General features: G+C 42.8%; 1 protein-coding gene across 1 annotated transcript in view; it reads right to left on the reverse strand.

The window, feature by feature from the left end:
• Positions 1-17,750, reverse strand: part of Dnah6 (dynein axonemal heavy chain 6) — a 205,061-nt gene extending 187,311 nt beyond the window's left edge. The window contains exons 1-4 of the mRNA XM_059258003.1: positions 17,677-17,750; positions 15,514-15,748; positions 8,314-8,472; positions 3,816-4,078 (exon numbers count right to left, since the gene is read on the reverse strand). Of these exons, the coding sequence (XP_059113986.1) occupies positions 3,816-4,078; positions 8,314-8,472; positions 15,514-15,741 (650 nt within the window). The 5' untranslated portion in view covers positions 15,742-15,748; positions 17,677-17,750. The remainder of the gene's footprint in view (positions 1-3,815; positions 4,079-8,313; positions 8,473-15,513; positions 15,749-17,676) is intronic.
• Between the last annotated feature and the right edge of the window lie 3,670 nt (positions 17,751-21,420).

The raw sequence follows: 21,420 nt of genomic DNA on the forward strand, positions 1-21,420 counted from the left end.
CCTAACTAAATCTGCAAAATAGCATCATTTGCAAATATTTTCTGATTACTGACAAAATTCTTCTTTTTAATCCAACACATCAAGAGTGAAGCTAAAGAAATGTCCTGCTCTTGTTCTTTTGCAGAAGCTGAAGATAAAAACAAACAAACAAACAAACCATGTGCACAAGATGCTGAGTATAAATGGTGGTAGAAAGCTTAGCTGTAAACAAGTCACTTATACTACTCCATTGAGGAAGAAGAGGCAGGAAGAATGTAAGATGGAGGATGTTGAGAAGGACTGAAGAATAACTCTCTTCTAAGCACAACACAGCCATGGCAACTAAGATCTATCTAGCAGTCTTTACAGCTCTGTGTGCTGGTACTGGATCCACAGAAATTGGGTCCTCTCAACAGTCAGCTATGGAGGGGGAGAGAACCCTTTCCACACACCGCTGGATCTATTAGCAAGCATCAGATTCGGGAAGGGGGCAGGCATAGTACCAGCTTTATATCCATTGCTGAGTTGCCCAGGCTCTGATGGTTAGCTCCAAATGCAGACTCACACAGACAGCCCTAATGAAACTCTGTGGGACACTAAACACAATCCAAACTAGTAAACGGGGAAGCGATGGGGCTGAGGTAAAGCTGGCTAACATAGTTAGGCATCTCTCCTTGAGGCATAGTCTTGAAAATATTGTGAATGCTTAACACGTACCACTGAACTGATTCTTTAGAATAAATGATAAACTTTTCCTCATAGGGATCTTGGTAGCGAAAACCACTCTACAATGTGTGTATTTTACTATGCTTAGAAATTTCATCTTTTGTTTATTTGTTTTGTTTCTGAGACAGGATCTCTTTTTTACGTAGCTCTAGCTATCCTGTAATTCGATATGTAAACTAGACTGGCCTCAAACTCACAGACATCCACCCGCCTCTGCTTCCTGAGTACTGGAATGAAAGGTGTGCACCACCATGTTGGGTTACTGTGCTTAGCAATTATGCGAAGGTGTTACAATTATTGTATTACATTATTTTAAACAGGACTTCACTATAATGTGTCCTCATTTGGTTAACCAGTTTCACTATTTTATAATACTTTTAAACATTTATTTATTTTTGGGATTCATGTGCCATAGTGTGCGTGTGCGCGCGTGCGCGTGTGTGTGTGCGCACGTGTGTGTGTGTGTGTGTGTGTGTGTGTGTGTGTGTGTGTGTGTGTGAAGGTTAGAGGACAACCTTGTGGGAGTCAGTTCTCTTCTTCCATCATGTGGGTTCCGGGATTGAACTCATATGGGTCACATGGTCTGGCTTGGTGATAAATTCCCTTTCCTGCTCAGCCATCTCACCAGCCTTGGTATTTTACTGCTTTTTGACTTCTGTTTTAGCTGTTTCCGACTGTGTAGCATCCAAGAAATTGCCTTCAACCACAGGACTTCAAATATTCAAGTGCAGTTGAGGGGCAGGAATTTAACTCTAAGTATCACTTGGATTAGTCTCAAAATATCTAAAATAATGAGCTCAATTCCCCTGGTATCGGTACTCATTAGTCTAGACTATGACGACTCCCCAGAACTGGGCAAAGCCTGGCTTCCTGTCTCTCATGCAGGGCCTCACCTGTTGCTGACCTCAGTGAGAAGTGATTTTGCCATTGGTAAACTTGATTCTTTGCCTTATGGGGAAGTACAGATTCCATGTAGTGTTCTGTGCTATCTGGGTTGTTGGATTTTTTCCTCAGAAGTCAAAATTATGGACATACTACCACATATGGATCAATAAATATGTTTATAAAATCGGCAAATAAACCATTATTCACTCCTTTAAAGTCTTTAACTTCCTCTTCAAAATTGATAATTATTTTTTAAAACTAATAAAGTGGTGGTGGGGATGATAACACTTTTGCAGTATAAAATATTAAAAATATTTTATACATCACAGGACTTGAAATTCTATTATGCTTAATCCTGGTATCTTTTTTAAAAACTATTTCTAAGAATAGTTTGTTAAGTGCCCGTGAAAGTGGGTACCACTCCATTTCTTTCCTCCGATTAACATCCTCAAATTCGTGTATGCCTAAGCCCAAAGGCTTGTTTGTTTTCTCCTGAGTCTGACTCATGTGGCCTTCTGTGTCTGAGATAACAGCCACTCTACTCTCTTGCTCAGACGAGACACTGGTGATGTCATGCTGGCTCCTCTGGTGGCTTTCCTTACTTGTGGCCTTCAGAAGCATCTCAGTGACTTTCTCTTCAGACTTTCAGAATAAAAGCATTAATTGTTCTTCCTGTGGCAGCACCGGCCCCCCAGCAGTCTATGCTCTCCACAGGAGGCACAAGGATCCTTTTCAAAACACGTCAGACCATGTCCCTTCTCTACTTGAGATCTGCCAGTCATTTTCCATGTTCTCCGAGTAGAAGCTAAAGTCCTTCAGTGACCAACAAGGCCAAGTGATCCACCCCAGTTCTCCCTCATCCTGTGGCCGGCCACCGTCTCTCCACCCTTCAACAGGATTCAGTCTCTTGCTGTCTGGAATGTTCTTTGCACCACTACATAATTTCTTCCTTTTTCTTCAACTTCTTGTTGCACCACACTGACCATCCTGGTTAGTTCACCACCCCTCTCCCGACACTTCCCAGAGTTACTTCTCTGTAACTCACTTGTTTTTCCATGGGTGTCACTTTTAGCCTCCATGTAACTAGTTCATGCATTGTGTTTGTGGTCTTTCTTTATTGAGATATACACTATCCTTCCTACAAATTATTTCTCTTATTAATACTTTTGGGATTCACAACAAGTCTATTACTTTACATTTTCATTAAAATAGTGTTTCCTCTGCCCAGAACAGCTGTCTTCAGTGCAAACTGGCTTACAGATGACTAAACTTTAAAGCACAGTCTTTAGTAAGGAAAACAAGAGGGCCAACCATGAAGCTGGTAGCTTGAGGGACTGGGGGCCAAAACCAAACTGTTATCACTGTGAAGGAAAGACTTGACAATATCTTTCAAGCTGACTGAGTAATAGAGAAAGGCAGTATTGTCTTTTGAAGTAGGTGGGGCAGCTATCATCTATGCTTCTGACCTCTAATGCATGATAACTCCAAATTGTCAACAATCACATGATACTTCAAATTATAGCAACAACATGTGTGCTCAGTGTCAATGGAGAGAATGCAGGTGTGTGTCTCTTTGATAATGTCCCTTATTCCTTGAAACCCTCATTTCTAGCCTATAAAGAAAAACTGATGTGAGGTTGGAGAGATGGCTGATCAGTTAAAAGCACTTGCAAAGGACCTCTGTTCGGTTCCCAGGACCCACATAGCAAATCACAGCAGTCTAACTCTAGTTCCAGGGCATCTGATACTCTCTTCTGGCCTTCAAGGGCACTGTATTCATGTGGTACACACACTTATATGCAGGCAAATGCTCATATACATAAAACAAAGCAAAATTTAAGAAAAGCCAAAGTAATATGCAAAATAAATCATGCATCATCTACTGTTTATAGCTTGATATTTTTCAATAATAAAAAATACCAAAAATGTTTATAATATTGATCAAAATACCTGCTGTAACTTTATGTTAAGTAATGATATATAAATATATGAGAAACACAGCAGTGTACTGCCCTATAAAAGAGTTCATCTTTATAGCTAGAAAAAAAGAAAGATAATGGGAGGTATGAATAAAATTACTGTATGAGGTTTTACTAATAATTGGGAGATAATTAAATTACTTTTGATAATATTTATCATTTGTACCAAATCAATTATGGATAATATTTACAATCTTATTTGTTATTTGTTACACTAAATGAATTGCTTTATAAAAGAGAACTCACTTTAGATTATATGTATCATATTCAATGGAAGACTTGGGCACTGCAGAAATCATGTAAAGGAATCCAAGATGTTCATTCTCATGGATTATTTTGATGATTTGCAAGGGGTCTCTAATGTTGGCTTTAATGACTTCTTCTCTGTCATGGAAGGTGTACTTAGGATAAGTTGAAGACCTCTTTCCAAAGAGCCCTCTTCTTCCAATACCCGTGCGTGGCAGTTTAGAAGGAGAAGGAGAAAACACATCAGCAGAGGGTCGATGGATCTAAACAAAGATAATTGTATTAAACAAGAGTTTCCACAAAAAGAAAAAAAGAAAAAGAGCAGAGACACAAAATCCCCTCAAATTGAAACATTCTCAAGTCAAAAACTTTCTGTCATAGCGGAGCAGCTTCTTAGGCCTCACCATCCCTCTACCACACAGAAGTCCCAATGCCTTCTCCCCTTTAATGCCACACTCATCATACTCACATGCTGCTAGCTCTCTGGAGTATCTGGGAGCTTACCTGCTCCTCGCTCAGCTGTGCTGTGTTGTACCCAGAGTCCCCAGTAGGTGCTGTAAGACTCAACAGATTGTGGTCATGGTGGGTTTGGGGTCTTGGTGGGACCTCCAAAATGTTGTACCCAGAGTCCCCCAAAGACCACAAAGAGACCAAATCTGATGCAAAAGCAAAGAGTCTTTTTATTGTTGTGAGTTAGCCCAGGTCCTTCCCTCTGTCTGATGTAGCAGCTGAGGAGGAGAGACCCTGAGTAGCAACCAAACAGGGTTTTTTATAATGGTTAGGGTAGGGGATCTGGGGGAATTCCAACTCTTCATAGTTACAAGCTCAGGATTGGTGCTTACTTCAGGTTAGAGATGCTTGATTTGAACTGATTGGAGAGTTGCAGCTGTAAGGAAATTGCCGCATCCTCTAGGAATCTATGTTATTGTATCTATTTTGCCAGCAGACCCATTTCCTCTGATAGTCAGACATCTCATTTTTATCTGCAGGAAACCCATTCCCTCTGACAGCCATGGTATACAATCTATAACAGCAGAAAACATCCCACAGGACATATCTGGTGCTTTGTTTATCATGCCAGTTATGTTATATCATATCCTTTAGGTTATGGCAGGAAATGTCTGGTGTGCAGTTCCTAATTGTCTGGGTCTAGGGGCGAAGGAGCAGCACATCTTCTGGTGGGTTTTTTTTAGAACAGTTTGTCCAAGGTCCTGCTGCCCCCTGTCTGACCCTTCTCTAAGACAGCTGCAACCCTGGCATCCTTCCACATTGTATCTGAATCCTCTAGGTCTTAGCACTTATTGGACAACCTTGATGCTTTATGACGAATGCAGTCTTAGACAGCTGCCACCATAACTGGTAATAAACTTTACTTCCTTGTGTATAAGATGAATTGCTAAATGGTCTTATTAATAAAAAACCCAGAGCCAGATATTAGGGTGAAAACTGAGATTAGAGGAATAGGACAAGCCACAGCCACCCTCACCTTACCAGCTCCTCAGTCTCCAGAGAGAGAGCTACTTCCTGTATACTCATGCCTATACACCTTTCTGTGCCCTGCCATCTTCCTCTCTGCACAGCTACATCACTTCCTTTTTCTGCTCAGCTCTATCACTTCCTCTCTGTACAGACCTCCACACCTCTATGGCTTACTAGTGCTGGGATTAAAGGCATGTGCCACCATGTCTGGCTGTGTTCTCAGTGTGGCCTTGAACTCACAGAGATCCGGCCTCTTGAAAGCTAGGATTAAAGGTGTGCACTACCACTGCCTGACCTCTATATTTATATAGTGGCTGGCTTTTTCCTCTGATCCCCAGATAAGCGTTATTGGGGTGCACAGATAAAATATCACCACACTTGTGAAGCTCAGGGGTGGTTACAGTGAATCCTTGAAATCATTGCTGTTACAGCTTTTGGAAAGCATTTATTTTATTAATGAATAATTGTCTGTTCCATAGACCAGTGCTTCTCAAATGTAAATGTACACATGGATTGGTGGGTGGGTAGGGTGTAGCTAGAGTTTTCCTGCCTGGCCCACAGTCAGGACAAATCTCTCTCACCTGCCAGTCCCACAGCCTCTCAGACCCAACCAAGTAAACACAGAGACTTATATTGCTTACAAACTGTACGGCCGTACCAGGTTTCTTGCTAACTGTTCTTACAGCTTAAATTAATCCATTTCTATAAATCTATACCTTGCCACGTGGTCCTGGCTTACCGGCATCTTCACATGCTGTTTGTCATCGTGGCGGCTGGCAGTGTCTCTGACTCAGCCTTCCACTTCCCAGAATTCTTCTCCTCCTTATCCCGCCTACACTTCCTGCCTGGCCACTGGCCAATCAGTGATTTATTTATTGACCAATCAGCAACACACTTGACATACAGACCATCCCACAGCAGTAGGGGGCTTGTTTAAATGCAGGTTCTGATTCAGTACTGCTGGGATGGAGCCTGGGAGGCTACATCTCTAACCTGCTCACAAGAGTCGTGGAACTGACTGGTAACCGAACCAACCGCACTTGGAGCAGGAAGGCCAAGTGCCGTCCTTGCTGTGCTCAAACCCCAATGCTTTGAGCAGCTTTCTGGGAAATCCACATTCTGAAAGAATAGCATTCTCTTTCTCCTGGGCATCTCTTTTTCTTCCACATTTCTCTTTAATCCCTTTTAGCAAATTCCTTCAATTACAACCAGTAACTGTGCATTGGTCAAAAGCTACCATCACCGTTTGGTCAGCCCTTCCATGCAAGATGCTCACACAATTTCTCTTTTCTTCTTAACTCTCAAGATTGTGAGGCCCATTTTATGCAAATTAACAGCTTATGATAAGTCAAACATTTTCCTGGCTCTACTTACATTGTCTCTTGAGAAGGAACTATAGCTGGAGAGTTTCTCTCTGGGTTCTGCCAAGCCCCCCCAGTCTCGCAGCCCACTTATAAAATACTCAGACACTTATATTACTTAAACTGCTCGGCCATTAGCTCAGGCCTACCACTGTCTAGCTCTTACACTTAAACTCAGCCCATTTCTATAAATCTATACCTTGCCACATGGCTTGTGGCTTACCGGTAACTTACATCTTGCTACTCATCGCTGCAGCTGGCAGCTTCTCTCTCTCTTAGCCTTCCACTTCCCAGAATTCTCTCCCTCTTTGTCCCGTCTGTACTTTCTGACTGGCTACTGGCCAATCAGCATTTTATTTATCAATCAATCATTCACAACAAGGAACAACTTCTCTCATCTCTGTTACTTTCTTAGTTATCTACAATCTATTAAAGCAACAGTTGTTGTGACCCCTTTGGGGGCCAAATGACCCTTTCACAGGGATTGTCTAACACCACCGGAAAACAGATATTTACATGGGATCTATAACAGTAGCAAAATTACAGTTATAAAGTAGCAACAAAGTAATTTTATGGTCGGAGGTCACCACAACATGAGGAACTGTATTAAAGGGTCACAGCATTAGGAAGGTTGAGAACCTCTGACACAAAGTCATTCTCTGATAAGCCCTTTGTAAATTCATTCCAAAGAGAAATGTAAGAAGGCAGTTAATCAGCTTTATAATCTCTATTGAATATATCTTTTTGTGCTGCCTTGGTCTCTCTCTCTCTCTCTCTCTCTCTCTCTCTCTCTCTCTCTCTGAAACAGAATCTCACTATGTAGCTCTGGCTGTTCTGGAACTCACTATGTAGACCAGCTGGCCTTGAATTTATAAAGATCTTCCTCCCTCTGCTTCCTGAGTGCTGGGATTAAAGGTGTGTACTACCACACCTGGCTCAATCTCTATTTTATCGCCCTTTTTCAGAGTTTTCCAAGTTCCCCACTTCTGGTAAAAACTGTTACAATTTTCAAATAATTATATATATTGTTTGGGACACCATTAATATGCAAGAAAATGCCAGAAGATAATAAAGACAATAATAATCTCTCCATAATTTTCCTTTCCTATGCTCACTTTCCTTAGAAATAGTCTATTTTCCAAATGTGGGCAACCTTATCCATATTCTTAGGAATTAAAAGCATGTTAGCAACACTACACACATGACAGTTTCAAAGACTGCTTACATGTTTTACATATTGTAGGTAGAAGTTTTTCTCCCACCTGCCTGTTCCCAAATACTGCTTCTTAAATAATTGACTCCACGGCTTAATATTACTTATAAATGCTCAGTTGGTAGCTCAGGCTTGTTACTAACTAGCTCTTACACTTAAATTAACCCATAATTCTTATCTATGTTTAGCCACATGGCTTGGTACCTTTTATCAGTGTGGCATTCTCATCTTGCTTTCTCTGCATCTGGCTGGTGACTCCTGACTCTGCCCTTCTTCTTCCCAGAATTCTCCTAGTCTGGTTGGCCCACCTATACTTTCTGCCTGGCTAGCTCTGCTTATACTTTCTGCCTGGCTACTGGCCAATCAGCGTTGTATTAAACCAATTTGAGTGACAAATTTTTACAGTGTACAAGAGCATTATCTATCCCACAGTAACATATCTTACCTGCTTCCTTTTCACAGCATCTTGAGCCTCAGAAGTAAGTGAAGATCTTTCAAGCATGCTTGGTGATGGCTTAAGGATTCCAGAGGTCATTAGTTGATATCGGTTCTGTTCATATATGTATTCTGGCTGCTTGTGATCTTGGTAGACTTTTAGCACTGGCTTTGGGGAGGAAGAGATGGGACAATCTTGTTAATGTCATTGCAGACTTTATTCTTCACTAATACTGGACGCTTGCCCTGTAGGAAATCGATCTTCTCTGCTCTAATTTCCTAGCCAAGCCACAGTCCTCCTGCTTCCTGTCCATGGTCTGCTGCTCAAATAAGACTCTTCTGCTGGGTGTCAGCAAACATGTCTAGAACTAAGATTAAGAAAAACTCAGAACCATGGGATCACATACCTCTAATTAACTGTGACAATTTTACCACCACTTGACTGTTGGAAGAAACAAGCAACAACACACAAGTCCATGTGCTGATTGAAACAAGACAAAGGCTCTAGGATACCAAAGAACCTTTACAATGGTACACCCCAAAATTCCCAGCAGATACTCAGTGGAAAGGAAGTCAATCTCTATCCTAATTAGTGTTTGTCAACTTGACACAAACCAAAGTCACCTGGGAAAAGAGAACCTCAATTGAGGAATTGCCTCCATCATGGCCTGTGAGCATGTTAGTGGGGCATTTTCTTGACTAATGACTGACATGAGGGTCCCAGACCACAGTGGCACAGCCAGTCCTAAGAGGCATAGGAATTGGTTGAGCAAACTGTGGGGAACAAGCATTCCTCTGTGGTCCCCTTCAGTTCCCACCTTGAGCTCCTGCCAATGGCTTCCCTGGATGATGGACTGCTACTTGTAAGTGGAAATAAACCCTTTGTTCTTCAGGCTGCTTTTGGTCATAGTGTTTATCACAGCAACTGAAAGCAAATTGTGATAGTTTCTTAAAGATTTCTGTATGGGGTAAGAATTATGAAATTGTAAATAATTATATTCAAAATGCTGTTGCACCTTTTTCTACTATGTGTGGGGGGGGGAGGATGAGAAGATGTTGAGTAGCTGGTAGAAGCATCCTTTATGATTTTTATCTAGTGTGCAAGTTTTTCTGAATACAATTCCCAAAGCCATACACAACCTGTCCTAGTCACTGTTCCATTGCTGTGAAGAGACACCATGACCAACTCTTATAAGAGAAAGCATTTAATTGGGGCTTGCTGACAGTTTCAGAGGATTAGTCCATCATGGTGGGGAGCATAGTGTCAGGCATGGTAGGGATGGTGCTGGAGAAGTAGTTGAGAGCTATATCCTGATCCACAGGCAGACAGAAAGAAAGCCTGAGCCTGGCATGGGCTTTTGAAACCTCAAAGCCCACCCTTAGTGACACACTCCCTCCAACAAGGCCACCTCTACTCCAACAATGCCATACCTCCCAATCCTTCTAATCCTTTCAAATAGTGCCACTCCCAGGTGACTAAACATTCAAATCTATGAACCAATGGGGTCATTCTTACTCAAACCACTACACAACCTTATCAGTAATAATTTTACCATGAGATTAGCCATGGAAACTAGGTATGAACCCTTCAAATTCCAGTCTGTAGGTTTTAGAGGCAGACTGAAGATGTCAGAGTAGTATGGCTCTAATAAGCTTTCAAAGATCTATAAATACTAGGACAAAGTCCCAAGTGGGGAAGCAACTTCAGAGACCAGAATGTCAATTGAATGAGACAGATATCAATGGGGACAAAGAAAAGAGAAGATCCAGATAAAGGCCGGAAAAAGGAGAACACAGAAAGTGTGCTGGTTGTTTGTTTGTTTGTGTGTGTGTGTGTGTGTGTGTGTGTGTGTGTGTGTGTGTGTGTACACGTATATTCAAGTGCATGTGTGTTCATGTTTATGGGGGGGGCAGAGGAAAACTGGGGCTGTTATTCTCCAGGTGCTATCCACCTCATTTTTGGAGACAGGACTCTCAGTGGCTTGGGACTTGCCAAGTAGACTAGGCTGAACAGCTAGTCAGCCCCAGGGATTTGTGTGTCACCCTTCTCAGAATGGCAAGGGTATGCCACCCTACCCAGCTCTACACTCTGGCTTGTTTTGTAACATGAATTCTGGGGGATTGAACTCAGGCTCTCACGTTTGCAAGGTGTCCTAGTTTGCTGACTACTGCTGTAAGAAATACCATGACCAAATGCAACACAACGTGGGGAGGAAAGTGTTTACTTCCTCTTGAAGCTTACAGTCCATCAGGGGAACTCAAGGCCAGAACCGACAGAGAGAGAGAGAGAGAGAGAGAGAGAGAGAGAGAGAGAGAGAGAGAGAGAGAAACAGAGACAGAGACAGAGACAGAGACAGAGAGAGAACAGAAATCTCAGAAGCAGAGACCATGGAGGAATGCTGCTCACTGGCTTGCCTTCCAGTCTCACAGTCAGCTATCTTTTTTGTTTATATCTCCAGGACTATCAATCCAGGGGTGTCACGACTTTAGTGGGCTGGACCCTTCCGCATCAACCATTAATCAAGGAAATACCCCACTGACCAGTTCCCCTATGGGGCAATCTGATGGAGGCATTTTCTCAATTGAGGCTCACTTTCCCCAGATAACTCTACCTTGTGTCAAATCGATAAAAAACAAACAGACAAAAAACAAGCAGCACAGTGTATGTGCATGCATGTATCTGTGTGTTCCTGCATGTACCGTAAATGTGGAAGTCAGAGGACAACTTTCAGGAGTCAGTTCTCTCCTTCCACGATGTAGGTCCTGGGGATTGAACTCAGGTCATCAGCCTTGGCAGCAGGTACCTTTACCACCTCACCAGCCCTCATGATGAATTATTGAAAACCTATAAATAAGGGTTGGAGAGATGGCTCAGCAGTTAAGAACACTTGCTGCTCTTACAGAGGACCCGGGTTTAGTTCCCAGCACCCACATAGCAGCTCACAACTTTCTTCAACTCCAGTTCCAGGAGATCCAACCTTCTCTTCTGGCCTCCTTGGGCACCAGGCACACGCATGGTGCACAGACATATGGTCAGTCAAAACATTCATACATATAAAATAAATAAATAAATAAATAAATAAATAAATAAATAAATAAATAAATAATCTTTAAAACTGTAAATCCACACTGACATCTTAAAGAAGATTCAGATGTTCTCTAAAAATGATGCTAACAAATAAGGGTATGGAACAATTTTAGCATCAAAAATCAGTCTCTTGTTGATTTTAAATATGATGAATTTTTAAAGGTCACGGGAGCTGGAGATGGATCAGCAAGTAGAAGCACTTGCTGCCAAGCCTGATGTCCTGAGTTCAATCCCTGGGACCTACCTGGAGGAAAGAGAGAACTGGCACCCACAAATTGTTCTCTAACCTGCAAATATCCCGCCATATGGCACATGTCCCCCCAAGATGTAATTTAGAAAGTTTTAAGTAACTAAAGATAGTCTAAGAACACTTTATAATCCATAGGGAACTAGTTTTGTTCAGGATAGCAAGCTGAGGTGTTAGAGAGTTAAGTGTTATGATGCTCACAGCACACTTTAAACAACAACAACAACAACAAAAACAAACACATGCAGGTGTGCAGACAGGCATGAAGTGAATGGGACGACACACGAACAGTTCTTGAATCTGGGTGGGAGGTGTGTAGGTGTATGCATGGTTCTTTCAGTGTTTCTATATATTTGAAACTTTGAATAACAAAAAAGTTGGGAGAAACGGGAATTTTAAAGCACAGTAGTAAATACCCAAAATGGGACAGGTTCACATTGGTCATAATACTGGTCGTCTCTAAGCAAGCAGCCAGGGCTCCGAGACTGCAGTGAGATATAAACCCGATTCTTTTGGAAATACACTTCATTCTGGGCTAGTGAGACAGCTCAGAAGATAAGGTTTAAAACCTGAGTTTAGTTCTCTGAACCCATATGATAGGACAGGACCAATTCTCATAAGTCATTCTCAGACGTCTACACACAATGAGTGTAGCATGTTACACACACACACACACTAAATATATGTAAAATGTATTTCAGAAAGATAAAATAGACTTTAAAGAAGATTTGGCAAAATTCAACACTGTTAATGCTGCTTATGATATTTCTCTTTGAGGTGTTTATCATTTATTTACAAAATAAAAATAGATAAAAATAAGTTTAATATACTGTAAACTATTTCACAAAATCAATAGTGAATATCAACTACCCTAAGTACTAAAGCCATTATTAAAATCAAGAATAAGATCATTAATATATATTACATATGGTATATATGTATAATATATAATAATAAACTATGGCATTTAGTACTTGTTTAGTTACTTTTCTATTTCTGTAAGGAGACACCATGACTGAAGAAAATTATAAAAGAAAGCATTTAATTGGTTGCATGCTTACAGTAGGTCTCTGACCATCATGGTGGTGAGCAAGGCAGGAGGCAGGCGAGCATGACACTGGAGAAGTAGCTGAGGGCTTCCATCTGCCTCACAATCAGGAGGCAGAGAGGGAGAGAGAGAGAGAGAGAGAGAGACTTCTGAAGACCTCCAAGTCTCTCAAACTGTTCCTCAAACTAGGAACCAATCATTCACATAGATGAGCCTGTGGGGACCGTTCTCATTCAAACCAACACCGTATTCAGTTCTTAATTTTTGTCAGAATAAGAACCTTAAAGTTTGGATCTGGAACATCCATCAAAGGCCTGCATGTTGAAGGTGTGGTTCTCAGCTACTAGGAAATGGTACTAATTTAGAAGCTGAGGCCCCTTGGACAAAACAGGTCATCTGGGGCATATGTTAAAGGGTGCACACTGTGCTCAGCTCCTTCCTTTCTCTTCGTTTCTGCTTCCTGGATGCCGCGCTATGAACGGCCTCCTCCATCACTCTTCCCATCGGCGCGTTACTCTACCATATTACAGGTTTCCATTACAGCCACATAACTGTCAAGGTAGCAGGAAAGAAGTCTTGGGCATGATGCAAATAAGTGCATGTGGCAGCAATCACCCCGAAAGGTTGGGGAGTTCAGTTTGACCCGTGGGCCATAATTTGAAAATGAAATAAACTATTGGTTTAGTTGCTAGGAAATAAAAACAGGAGTATTAGAATTAAAAATATTTGTTACATGGCTTGAAAACAAAAGCTGAAAATTAAATATGAGCATTTAAAAGGATGTTACTGGCAATAAATAGTTTTTTTTTAAGTTTTATTTTGTATATGTGTCTGAGTGTATGTATGCTACATGTATGTGGGTGCTCATAACAGCCAGAAGAGGGTGCTGGATCCCTGGAGCTGGAGCTACAGGTGGTTGTGATAGGGATTGAACTCAGGTCCTTCAGAAGAGCAGTAAGTGCTCTTATCAGCCGAGCCATCTTTCCAGACCCCCAACAGAGCTTCTTTCCAAATAAGGAACAAAATTAAAACAGTACACAATCAATTTTGCAAGAAAATGATAGGACCTTATTATAGAAAAACTACTAAACCACTAAGGACAAAATTTAAGAATAAAAAGACATGAAAACCTCCATAGATATAGAAAATAATTAAATAAAATATAACACTTATATTAGTAAAAAAAATTAATCAAATGTAATATAAATTACATCAATGTGATACCATTGTAAATCTGTGTGTCTAGCAAAAATAAAGACCCAATAGCACCCAGTATGCAAATGTGTGGGTGTGCACACCCTCACTTCCATCATAGGCAGAAAAAAAGAGTTAAATCTCTCTGGAGAGCAGTCCAAAGCACTTTTCAAAGTTAAAAGTGTTTATATTGAAGGCAGAGGCAAGCAGATCGCTCTAGGTTCAAGAACAGCCTGGTATGCACAGCAAGTTTCAGATTAGCCAGGGCTACACAGTGAGAGCCTATCTGAAAAACATTTGTGTGTGTGTGTGTGTGTGTGTGTGTGTGTGTGTGTGTGTGTGTGTAACATGACCTATAAAATATCACTGCTAGAAATCCATCTTTATATCTCTATATGTACAAAGGAGCATTATATATCATAGGAAAGTAACTCATCACAAAATAAGAAACAACCTAAATTCCCTTCCATTGGAAGCCAGTTTATGGGTGTTTACTATGGTGCAGCTAGGCAACAGTGTGCAGCAGTCTGTTGGAAAAGATCCCTTCATCTGGGTGTGGTGACAGATGCCCGTAATAACAACACTCAGGAGACTGAGGCAGGAGGGCTTTGCTCTCGAGGCCAGCTTGCACTCCACAGTGAGACCCTGTCTAAGGAAGAAGCAAAACTAAAAAGGTACCTCCACATGCATGGGTTAGAACAGTCTCTGCATGTGTTTAACTGACATATATACTTTGAGGACTGGCAGGATGGCCCAGTGGGTAAGGGCATTTGGTGCCAACCCTCAGGACCTGAGTTTGGCCACAGGGACCCACAGGTTAGAAGAAGAAAACTGACTCCAGCAAGTTGTCTGCTCACCTTCACAGGCATGTGCAAGCCCACCCTATACACATATACACAAAAAGTAAATGCAATTTAAAAAGACAACAGGAACTTTGAAGATCAGTATGCATTGCATAATCTTATTTTAAAACCAGCACTAGGGAGGCAGAGACAGTCAGATCTCTGGGAGTTCAATGCCAGCCTGGTCTACATTGCAAGTTCCAGGACAGCTCTCAGATGTACACAGTTAGAACTTACCTCAAAAAAAATTTTCACACACACACACACACACACACACACACACACACACACACTTAACAGACATGAGGCATATACTTTGATAAAACTTTGTCAGTGTGCATAAGACTTTTATTAGCATTAAATGATACTGTTATCTGAGAAATCCTTATAAAACATATCATTGGATATAGAAATTACACAGAACCTTCTAGAGGATTTAGCCACTAGGAAGCTTGGTTCATCATTGTGTGCCCAACTTAAACAGTGCCTAAAACTTCCTATTTGTAGAACAGACATCTGTGTTATTTACAACTTTATGAACAGGTTATTAATTCACTTTTAAAGTTTTCATCTGTTCTTTGCCAGTTAAGGGTGTGGGAATCAGTCCTGTAAAGCAACTTCACAACTCCTGTGTACATGAAAAATGGCCCAAATACCTGTTCTTGTGTTTGGGGGTGGTGTGAGTGTGAGTGTGAGTGTGAGTGTGTGTGTGTGTGTGTCTGTGTGTGTGTGTGTGTGTGTGTGTGTGTGTGTGTGTGTTTGCTTGCTTGCTTTTTCCTATTTTAACTTACCAGAGGCTCCAGCTTCACAGGCTGCTGTCTCTTTCTTGTCTTCTCTTGGGCTTTTGTGATGCGCCCAAAAGTCAGGGTTCGCATTTCAGGTTCATTTCCTTGGAGTGCCATATAATTCATAGCTCCTTTCGCTTTTATACTGTTTAGTCTGGTAAGCACAGGATTTTCTTCTGCCTGGTTTCCCATATTTTTCAGGTCAATTTCATTCTCAGTGGCTTGGGAAGCCATCTTGCTCCTGCACAGATAGGGTAAAGAAACGAAAAGAACAGTAGGTGCAAAGTTGAACAAAATAATTGGGGAGAGATGTAGCGAGTGGAGAGAGAATTAAGGACTAGGGAGGACTGAGTTCTTCTGCTTTCCCGAAAGGAAGCCAGTTAAAGCTCTTGAGGTCTTCCCCAACAGAGTGCTTGAGCCAGAGGAATAAAAATTGAGAAGCATGCCTGGGCTTGAGGAAGCCCTGGTCTGGGGCCTGCACTGGCTTGGATTTGAAAGGACGAAGAAAAGCGTTGAACACTAAATCTCTCAGACCTGAGTATGCAAAACATCTCCCAAGGAACTTGTTTTTTTTTTTTTTTTTAATGTAGCTAAGGGGGCTGGGGAGATGTCTCCGTCTGTAAAATGCTTGTTACACAAGTGTCTTAAGGTTTCTATTGCTGTGCTAAAACACTGACCAAAGCAACTTGGGGAGGAAAGTGTGTTTATTTCATCTTACAGCCTGCAGTCCATCTTGAAGGGAAACAGGGGCAGGAACTCAAGGCAGGAATTTAAGCAGGGGCTATGCAGGAACATTGCTTACTGACTTGCTCCTCGTGGTTTGCTCAGCCTGCTTTCTTATACAACCCAGGACCACCTGTATTCAGAGGCTGCACAGCCAGCCGTGGACTGGACCCTCCAACTCTAGTCATTAACCAAGAAAATGCCGGACAGACAGGCCTATAGGCCAATCTTATGGAGGCATTTTCTCAGAGTCCTTTCCAAATGGCTCTAGCTTGTGTCAAGTTGACAAAAAGCCAAACAAGACCGCAAACATGAAGACTGGAGTTTAGATCTCTAGCACCCACATAAAAAGCAGGGCATGGAAGTGTTGCATGTAACCCTAGCATTGGGGAGTAGGGGCAGACAGCTGACTCCCAGGACATGTTGGCCAGCCAAGCCAGCCAAGCTCCAGATTCAGTGAGAGACCCTGTCTCAAAAAACAGTGTGGGAGTTGGGTGGTGGTAGTGGTGGTGGTGCACACCTTTAAGACTAGCACTTGGGAGACAGAAAGCAGATGGGATCTCTGTGAGTTCGAGGCCAGCCTGGTCTACAGAGCAAATTCTGGGACAGCCAGGGCTACACAGAGAAACCCTGCCTCAAAACAAACAAACAAAAACACAATAAACAAAAACAGGGTGGAGAAGCAATTGACGAAGCCAGTTCAATGCCAATCTCTAGCCACCATGCAAGAGCGAACACAGAGTTACACACACACACACACACACACACACACACACACACACACACACACACACATTACATAGTACAAAACGTCTTGAATCAGGTGTTGACATACCTACGTTTTAACCTAGCTCAGTGACAGTAAGAATCAAAAGCCTCTTATGTAATTTTAACTTCTCAAGTAACCCCATTAAAAACGAGAGGTCTCGCTGGGCGGTGGTGGCGCACGCCTTTAATCCCAGCACTCGGGAGGCAGAACCAGGCGGATCTCTGTGAGTTCGAGGCCAGCCTGGGCTACCAAGTGAGTTCCAGGAAAAGGCGCAAAGCTACACAGAGAAACCCTGTCTCGAAAAACCAAAAAAAAAACCAAACCAAAACAAACAAACAAAAAAAAACCGAGAGGTCTCGATTTTAATGATGTGCTTTACCTACATTCGAACGATCGTTTTAATACATAATGATGTTGTGTGATGCAGGGTTATCTTTAATTTTTCCGAGTGCATTTTATACCTGGTGTCTAGGAACTGTGTCCTATTGGATAGGACAGATAGACCTACATTTGGTCAGTGTAAGGTCCTGGGTAAGCCTGGCATCCCTAGTCCTCACTTTCCAGTCCCCCAGGATAGTAAGCTACCACCGAATCCATCCTCTCGGAGGCTTAGCCATCGCTGGGGAGGCGATGCTGAGTGTCCGGCACCGCCCAGGGCTCAATTCCACTGGACTCACCCAGGGGTCCAACTGCAGCGGTTCCTGAGGGGTTTCTAGAGGCCGAGCGACGCAAGTGGTCCAAGTGGTCTAGGTCCAAGGGTCCCAGGAGGAAATGTTTCCCGTTGCCTAGCAACCACTGGGCCTCCAAGGACGCTCACTACGCCAGGGAGGAGCCAGCCAGTCGCCACGGCCTTTGCTCTCTACAACTCTCCTCCAGAGCGCGCCAAGTAATTGAGCCAATCAGTGTTTCCGGAGCTTGACGTCACTAGTTGTCAGGGCGCAGGCGCCACCCAGAGGCTTCCTCCTCCAAGGATTCCTGGCGATGTGTAGCAGGCGTAGGCGGTCTGGTCGTTCTGTATGCTCTTTCGTTAGTGGACGGTCCACGATCGTTGACCCAGTCTCGCGCAGGAATCTGTTGTTCCTCAAGAGGCTCGAGTCTGATTTGACGTTTGCCCACATCTTCAAATCCCGAGGTGAAAGAAACGAATCTCAAGAGCAGGATGCGTGGTCTGTTGAAGCCCTTTCGCCTGCCTTGAGCCACGGCTTCGCCGCTTGGCAGAGGCTTGTTTTCAACCTTCCCTACAAAATGTAATCACCGCTGGAACGTTCTTCTTTTTCGCCTCCCCCTTTTACCGCGTTCGCGTCTTGGGTGGCGACCCCCTTAGTGAAACCGAGGAAACAGCAGCACATACCGCATATGGATGGCATGCTGGTTTGACTCCACCTACCTCTAAGTGGATTATCTAGAGCTGGAGTGTAGATCACAGATCACTCAAGCTAACCCACCTCCCCTCACACGCCACCCGAGAATTGAGCTGACATTAGTCTCTTGCCACATGAAGTTTTCAGGGAACATGTGTGTGGAGGTGGGGGATGTCCTACAGTGTGTATGTGGAGGACAGAGGACAATTTACAAAAGTTCAGTTCTCTCCTACCACTATGTGGATCCCAGGGATATAAGTCGAGTCACCAGGCTTGGCAGCAGGTGCCTTTACCTGCTGAGCGATCTCTCTGGCCCTAGGGAGTGTTTAAACAGTATTTTTTTAAGTTGGCAACTCAGCTTTCTAGAAGCTCATAAAATTAACGTATTTCATGAGTGCACACTAATTTAGCAGCAAAGGTATTATTGAATAACGGAGGCCCGATGTCAGGAGAAAAACAAACAAGAAAAGACTCATTAGACACACTTAGGCAGCTAAGCAACATGTTGCTTGGCGTTAGAACTGCAGCCCTGGACCCAAGACTGATCTTTGGAAGGCAACAGAGCCTCTGGCTCTCAGCCCGCCTCTCCCACTCTTCGGCATTCTGCACATGTCCCTGCATGGGGTGCTGTCCTTTCCCAGACCTTCAGTTTTCCGCCACGAACAGGCTGTACACTACGTCCTGGAGACTCTTCAGGGCAGGTGTGATTTTGTACTCAGACTTCCAGTGCTGGCACTTCTTCTGCGTATCCAGAAGTCTCAGAGAGTACACACACACACACACACACACACACACACACACACACACACACACAGCTGCCGCAAGCGTCCGTAAGCTGAGGTGCCACACTCCACATACACTGCTTACCACAGGGGTTTCAACTTTGTCCCATTTGGCAGCTTGTCTGGACATCGTCTGGCCGGGAGGCTCTCAGCCTGGATTGTCCAGGGCTCCCTGGCTTGCTGTTTATACACAGCTTGTTCAAAACAGTTTGCCACTGTGTATAAAGTGCGGGCATTTGTCGGTCTGCTTTTTAAAAAAATTATTTATTTTGGATGGGGCAGCGTGTTTTGCCGTTGTTCTGTTTCTATTTCTAGAATTTTAAGTTTTATTAAAAATACTGATTTTCCTTCACTTTAAATGATCTTTATTTTTAAACATATGGTCTTGCCTTTGCAGATAATATGCTCATCAGAAGGTAGAGGCAGCCATTTCAAGAGTTCAAGGTCATTGTTGATTTAATAGACTTCCATTAGCCTGAGACACCTTCCACCCTGTCTCAAACTAAGTCAATAAGATAAAATATACAATAGAGTTCAAGACTTAGGATGTAAGAAGTAATGTAAAGTATCTCACTAATTTTTTTATATTGATTACAAGCTGAGATGGACAATACTATTTTAGGTAAATCGTGTTAAATAAAATATATAATTAGAATAAAGAACACAATGTGTTAATACCAATGGACTTTTTTCTTTTAAAAAATTACATATGGGGGGTGGGGTGGGGACTAGAGAGGGTAAGAGCACTGGCTGCTCTTCCAGAGGAGTTTAATTCCCAGTAACAACCTGGTGGCTCACCACCATCTGTAGTGAGATCTGGTGCCCTCTTCTGGTATGCAGGTACACATGCAGAACACTTATACATAAAATATAAATGAAAATATTACATATACATTTTTAAATTTATTTTGCGTGTGTGTGTGTGTGTGTGTGTGTGTGTGTGTGCGTGTGTGTGTTGCCATGCCACACATGTGAAAGTCAGAGGACAACAGTTGAGAGTTGGTTTTCTCCTTTTACTACGTGAGTCCTAGGGACCAAACTACAGGTCGCCAGGCTTGGTGGCAAGCACCTTCCCCTCTGAGATGACTCACCGGCCCCACTGATGGGTCTAAAAGTTATGAGTTTTCCATTAGTGCTGTTTGAGTGCAGTGAAAAGCAGAATTGTCAACACTGACATTCTTTTGAAATACATCAAGTATTACTCTTATTTTTAATTTCATTTCATGTATTTGAGTGTTTTGCTTTCATGTATATCTGTGTACCACATGGGTGCCTGGTGCCCTCAGAGGTCAGAAGAGGACATTAGATCCCCTAGAACTGGAGTTACAGATGATTGCAAGCTGCCATGTGGGTGCTGGGAACCAAACCTGGATCCTCTGGAAGAGCAGCCAGTGCTCTTAACCACTGAGCCATCTCTCCAGCTCCTGTATTCATATTTTTATAATGTGACAAAATTGATGTTTTGGTGATACATCAAGCCCGTAAAAAATGCATTGGTTTCTCAAGCTTTGAAGAGAAAATGGTACTGACTTTCATTGAGGGGGCAGGGGATATCCTGGGGCTAGCCTGTTTCCAAGGAACATTTTCTGTCCTTCACTTCCCTGTCCCTTCACTGGCCGTAATATCTTCTTCTTCAAACCCTGTTGTTTGGCTTCTAAGAAACCAAGCACATCTGGCTGTGCCTTCTTAATCACGGCAGACTCAGAAAAGGATACAGCTCTGCGTTGATGACCACCCTGGGACAACGGCTTGTGGCTGCCGGGGTTCTGAAGGGCTGCAAAGCAGCTGCAGCATCGGCTGCAATCTGTGTAAGTATTTTCTATACTTCCTTCCTGCATTTAAAACTATGCAAAGCAAATATGCAATAAACACCAGGCCTTATTTCTCAGACCTAAGGGCAACCTACCACCCGTTGATCAACATTTCTCCCTACCACGCCCCCTCCTCCACAACCTCTCCCCCCAAAAATACTGGCCTTTTTTTTTTTTGTGAGTTGCTAAATGAGATTTGTGGAAAACACCCAGGGTGTCCAGTTAGATTTAACTGTCAACTTGACACTGCCACCTGACACAGTCACCTGAGATGAGGGTCTCAGTTGAGGGACTACCTAGATCGATTGGCCTTGGGAGCATGTCTGTGGAGAGAATGTCTTGGTTGTTAATTGATGTAAGAGGGCCCAGGTCACTGTGAGCAGCACCATTCCCTATACAGGTGGTCCCAGGCTGTGTAAGAAAGCCAGAGAAGCATGAGCCTGAGCAGGAAGTGTTCCTTCATGGTT

The sequence above is a fragment of the Peromyscus eremicus genome, chromosome 3 (assembly GCF_949786415.1).
Source record: "Peromyscus eremicus chromosome 3, PerEre_H2_v1, whole genome shotgun sequence".
Taxonomy (NCBI): domain Eukaryota; kingdom Metazoa; phylum Chordata; class Mammalia; order Rodentia; family Cricetidae; genus Peromyscus; species Peromyscus eremicus.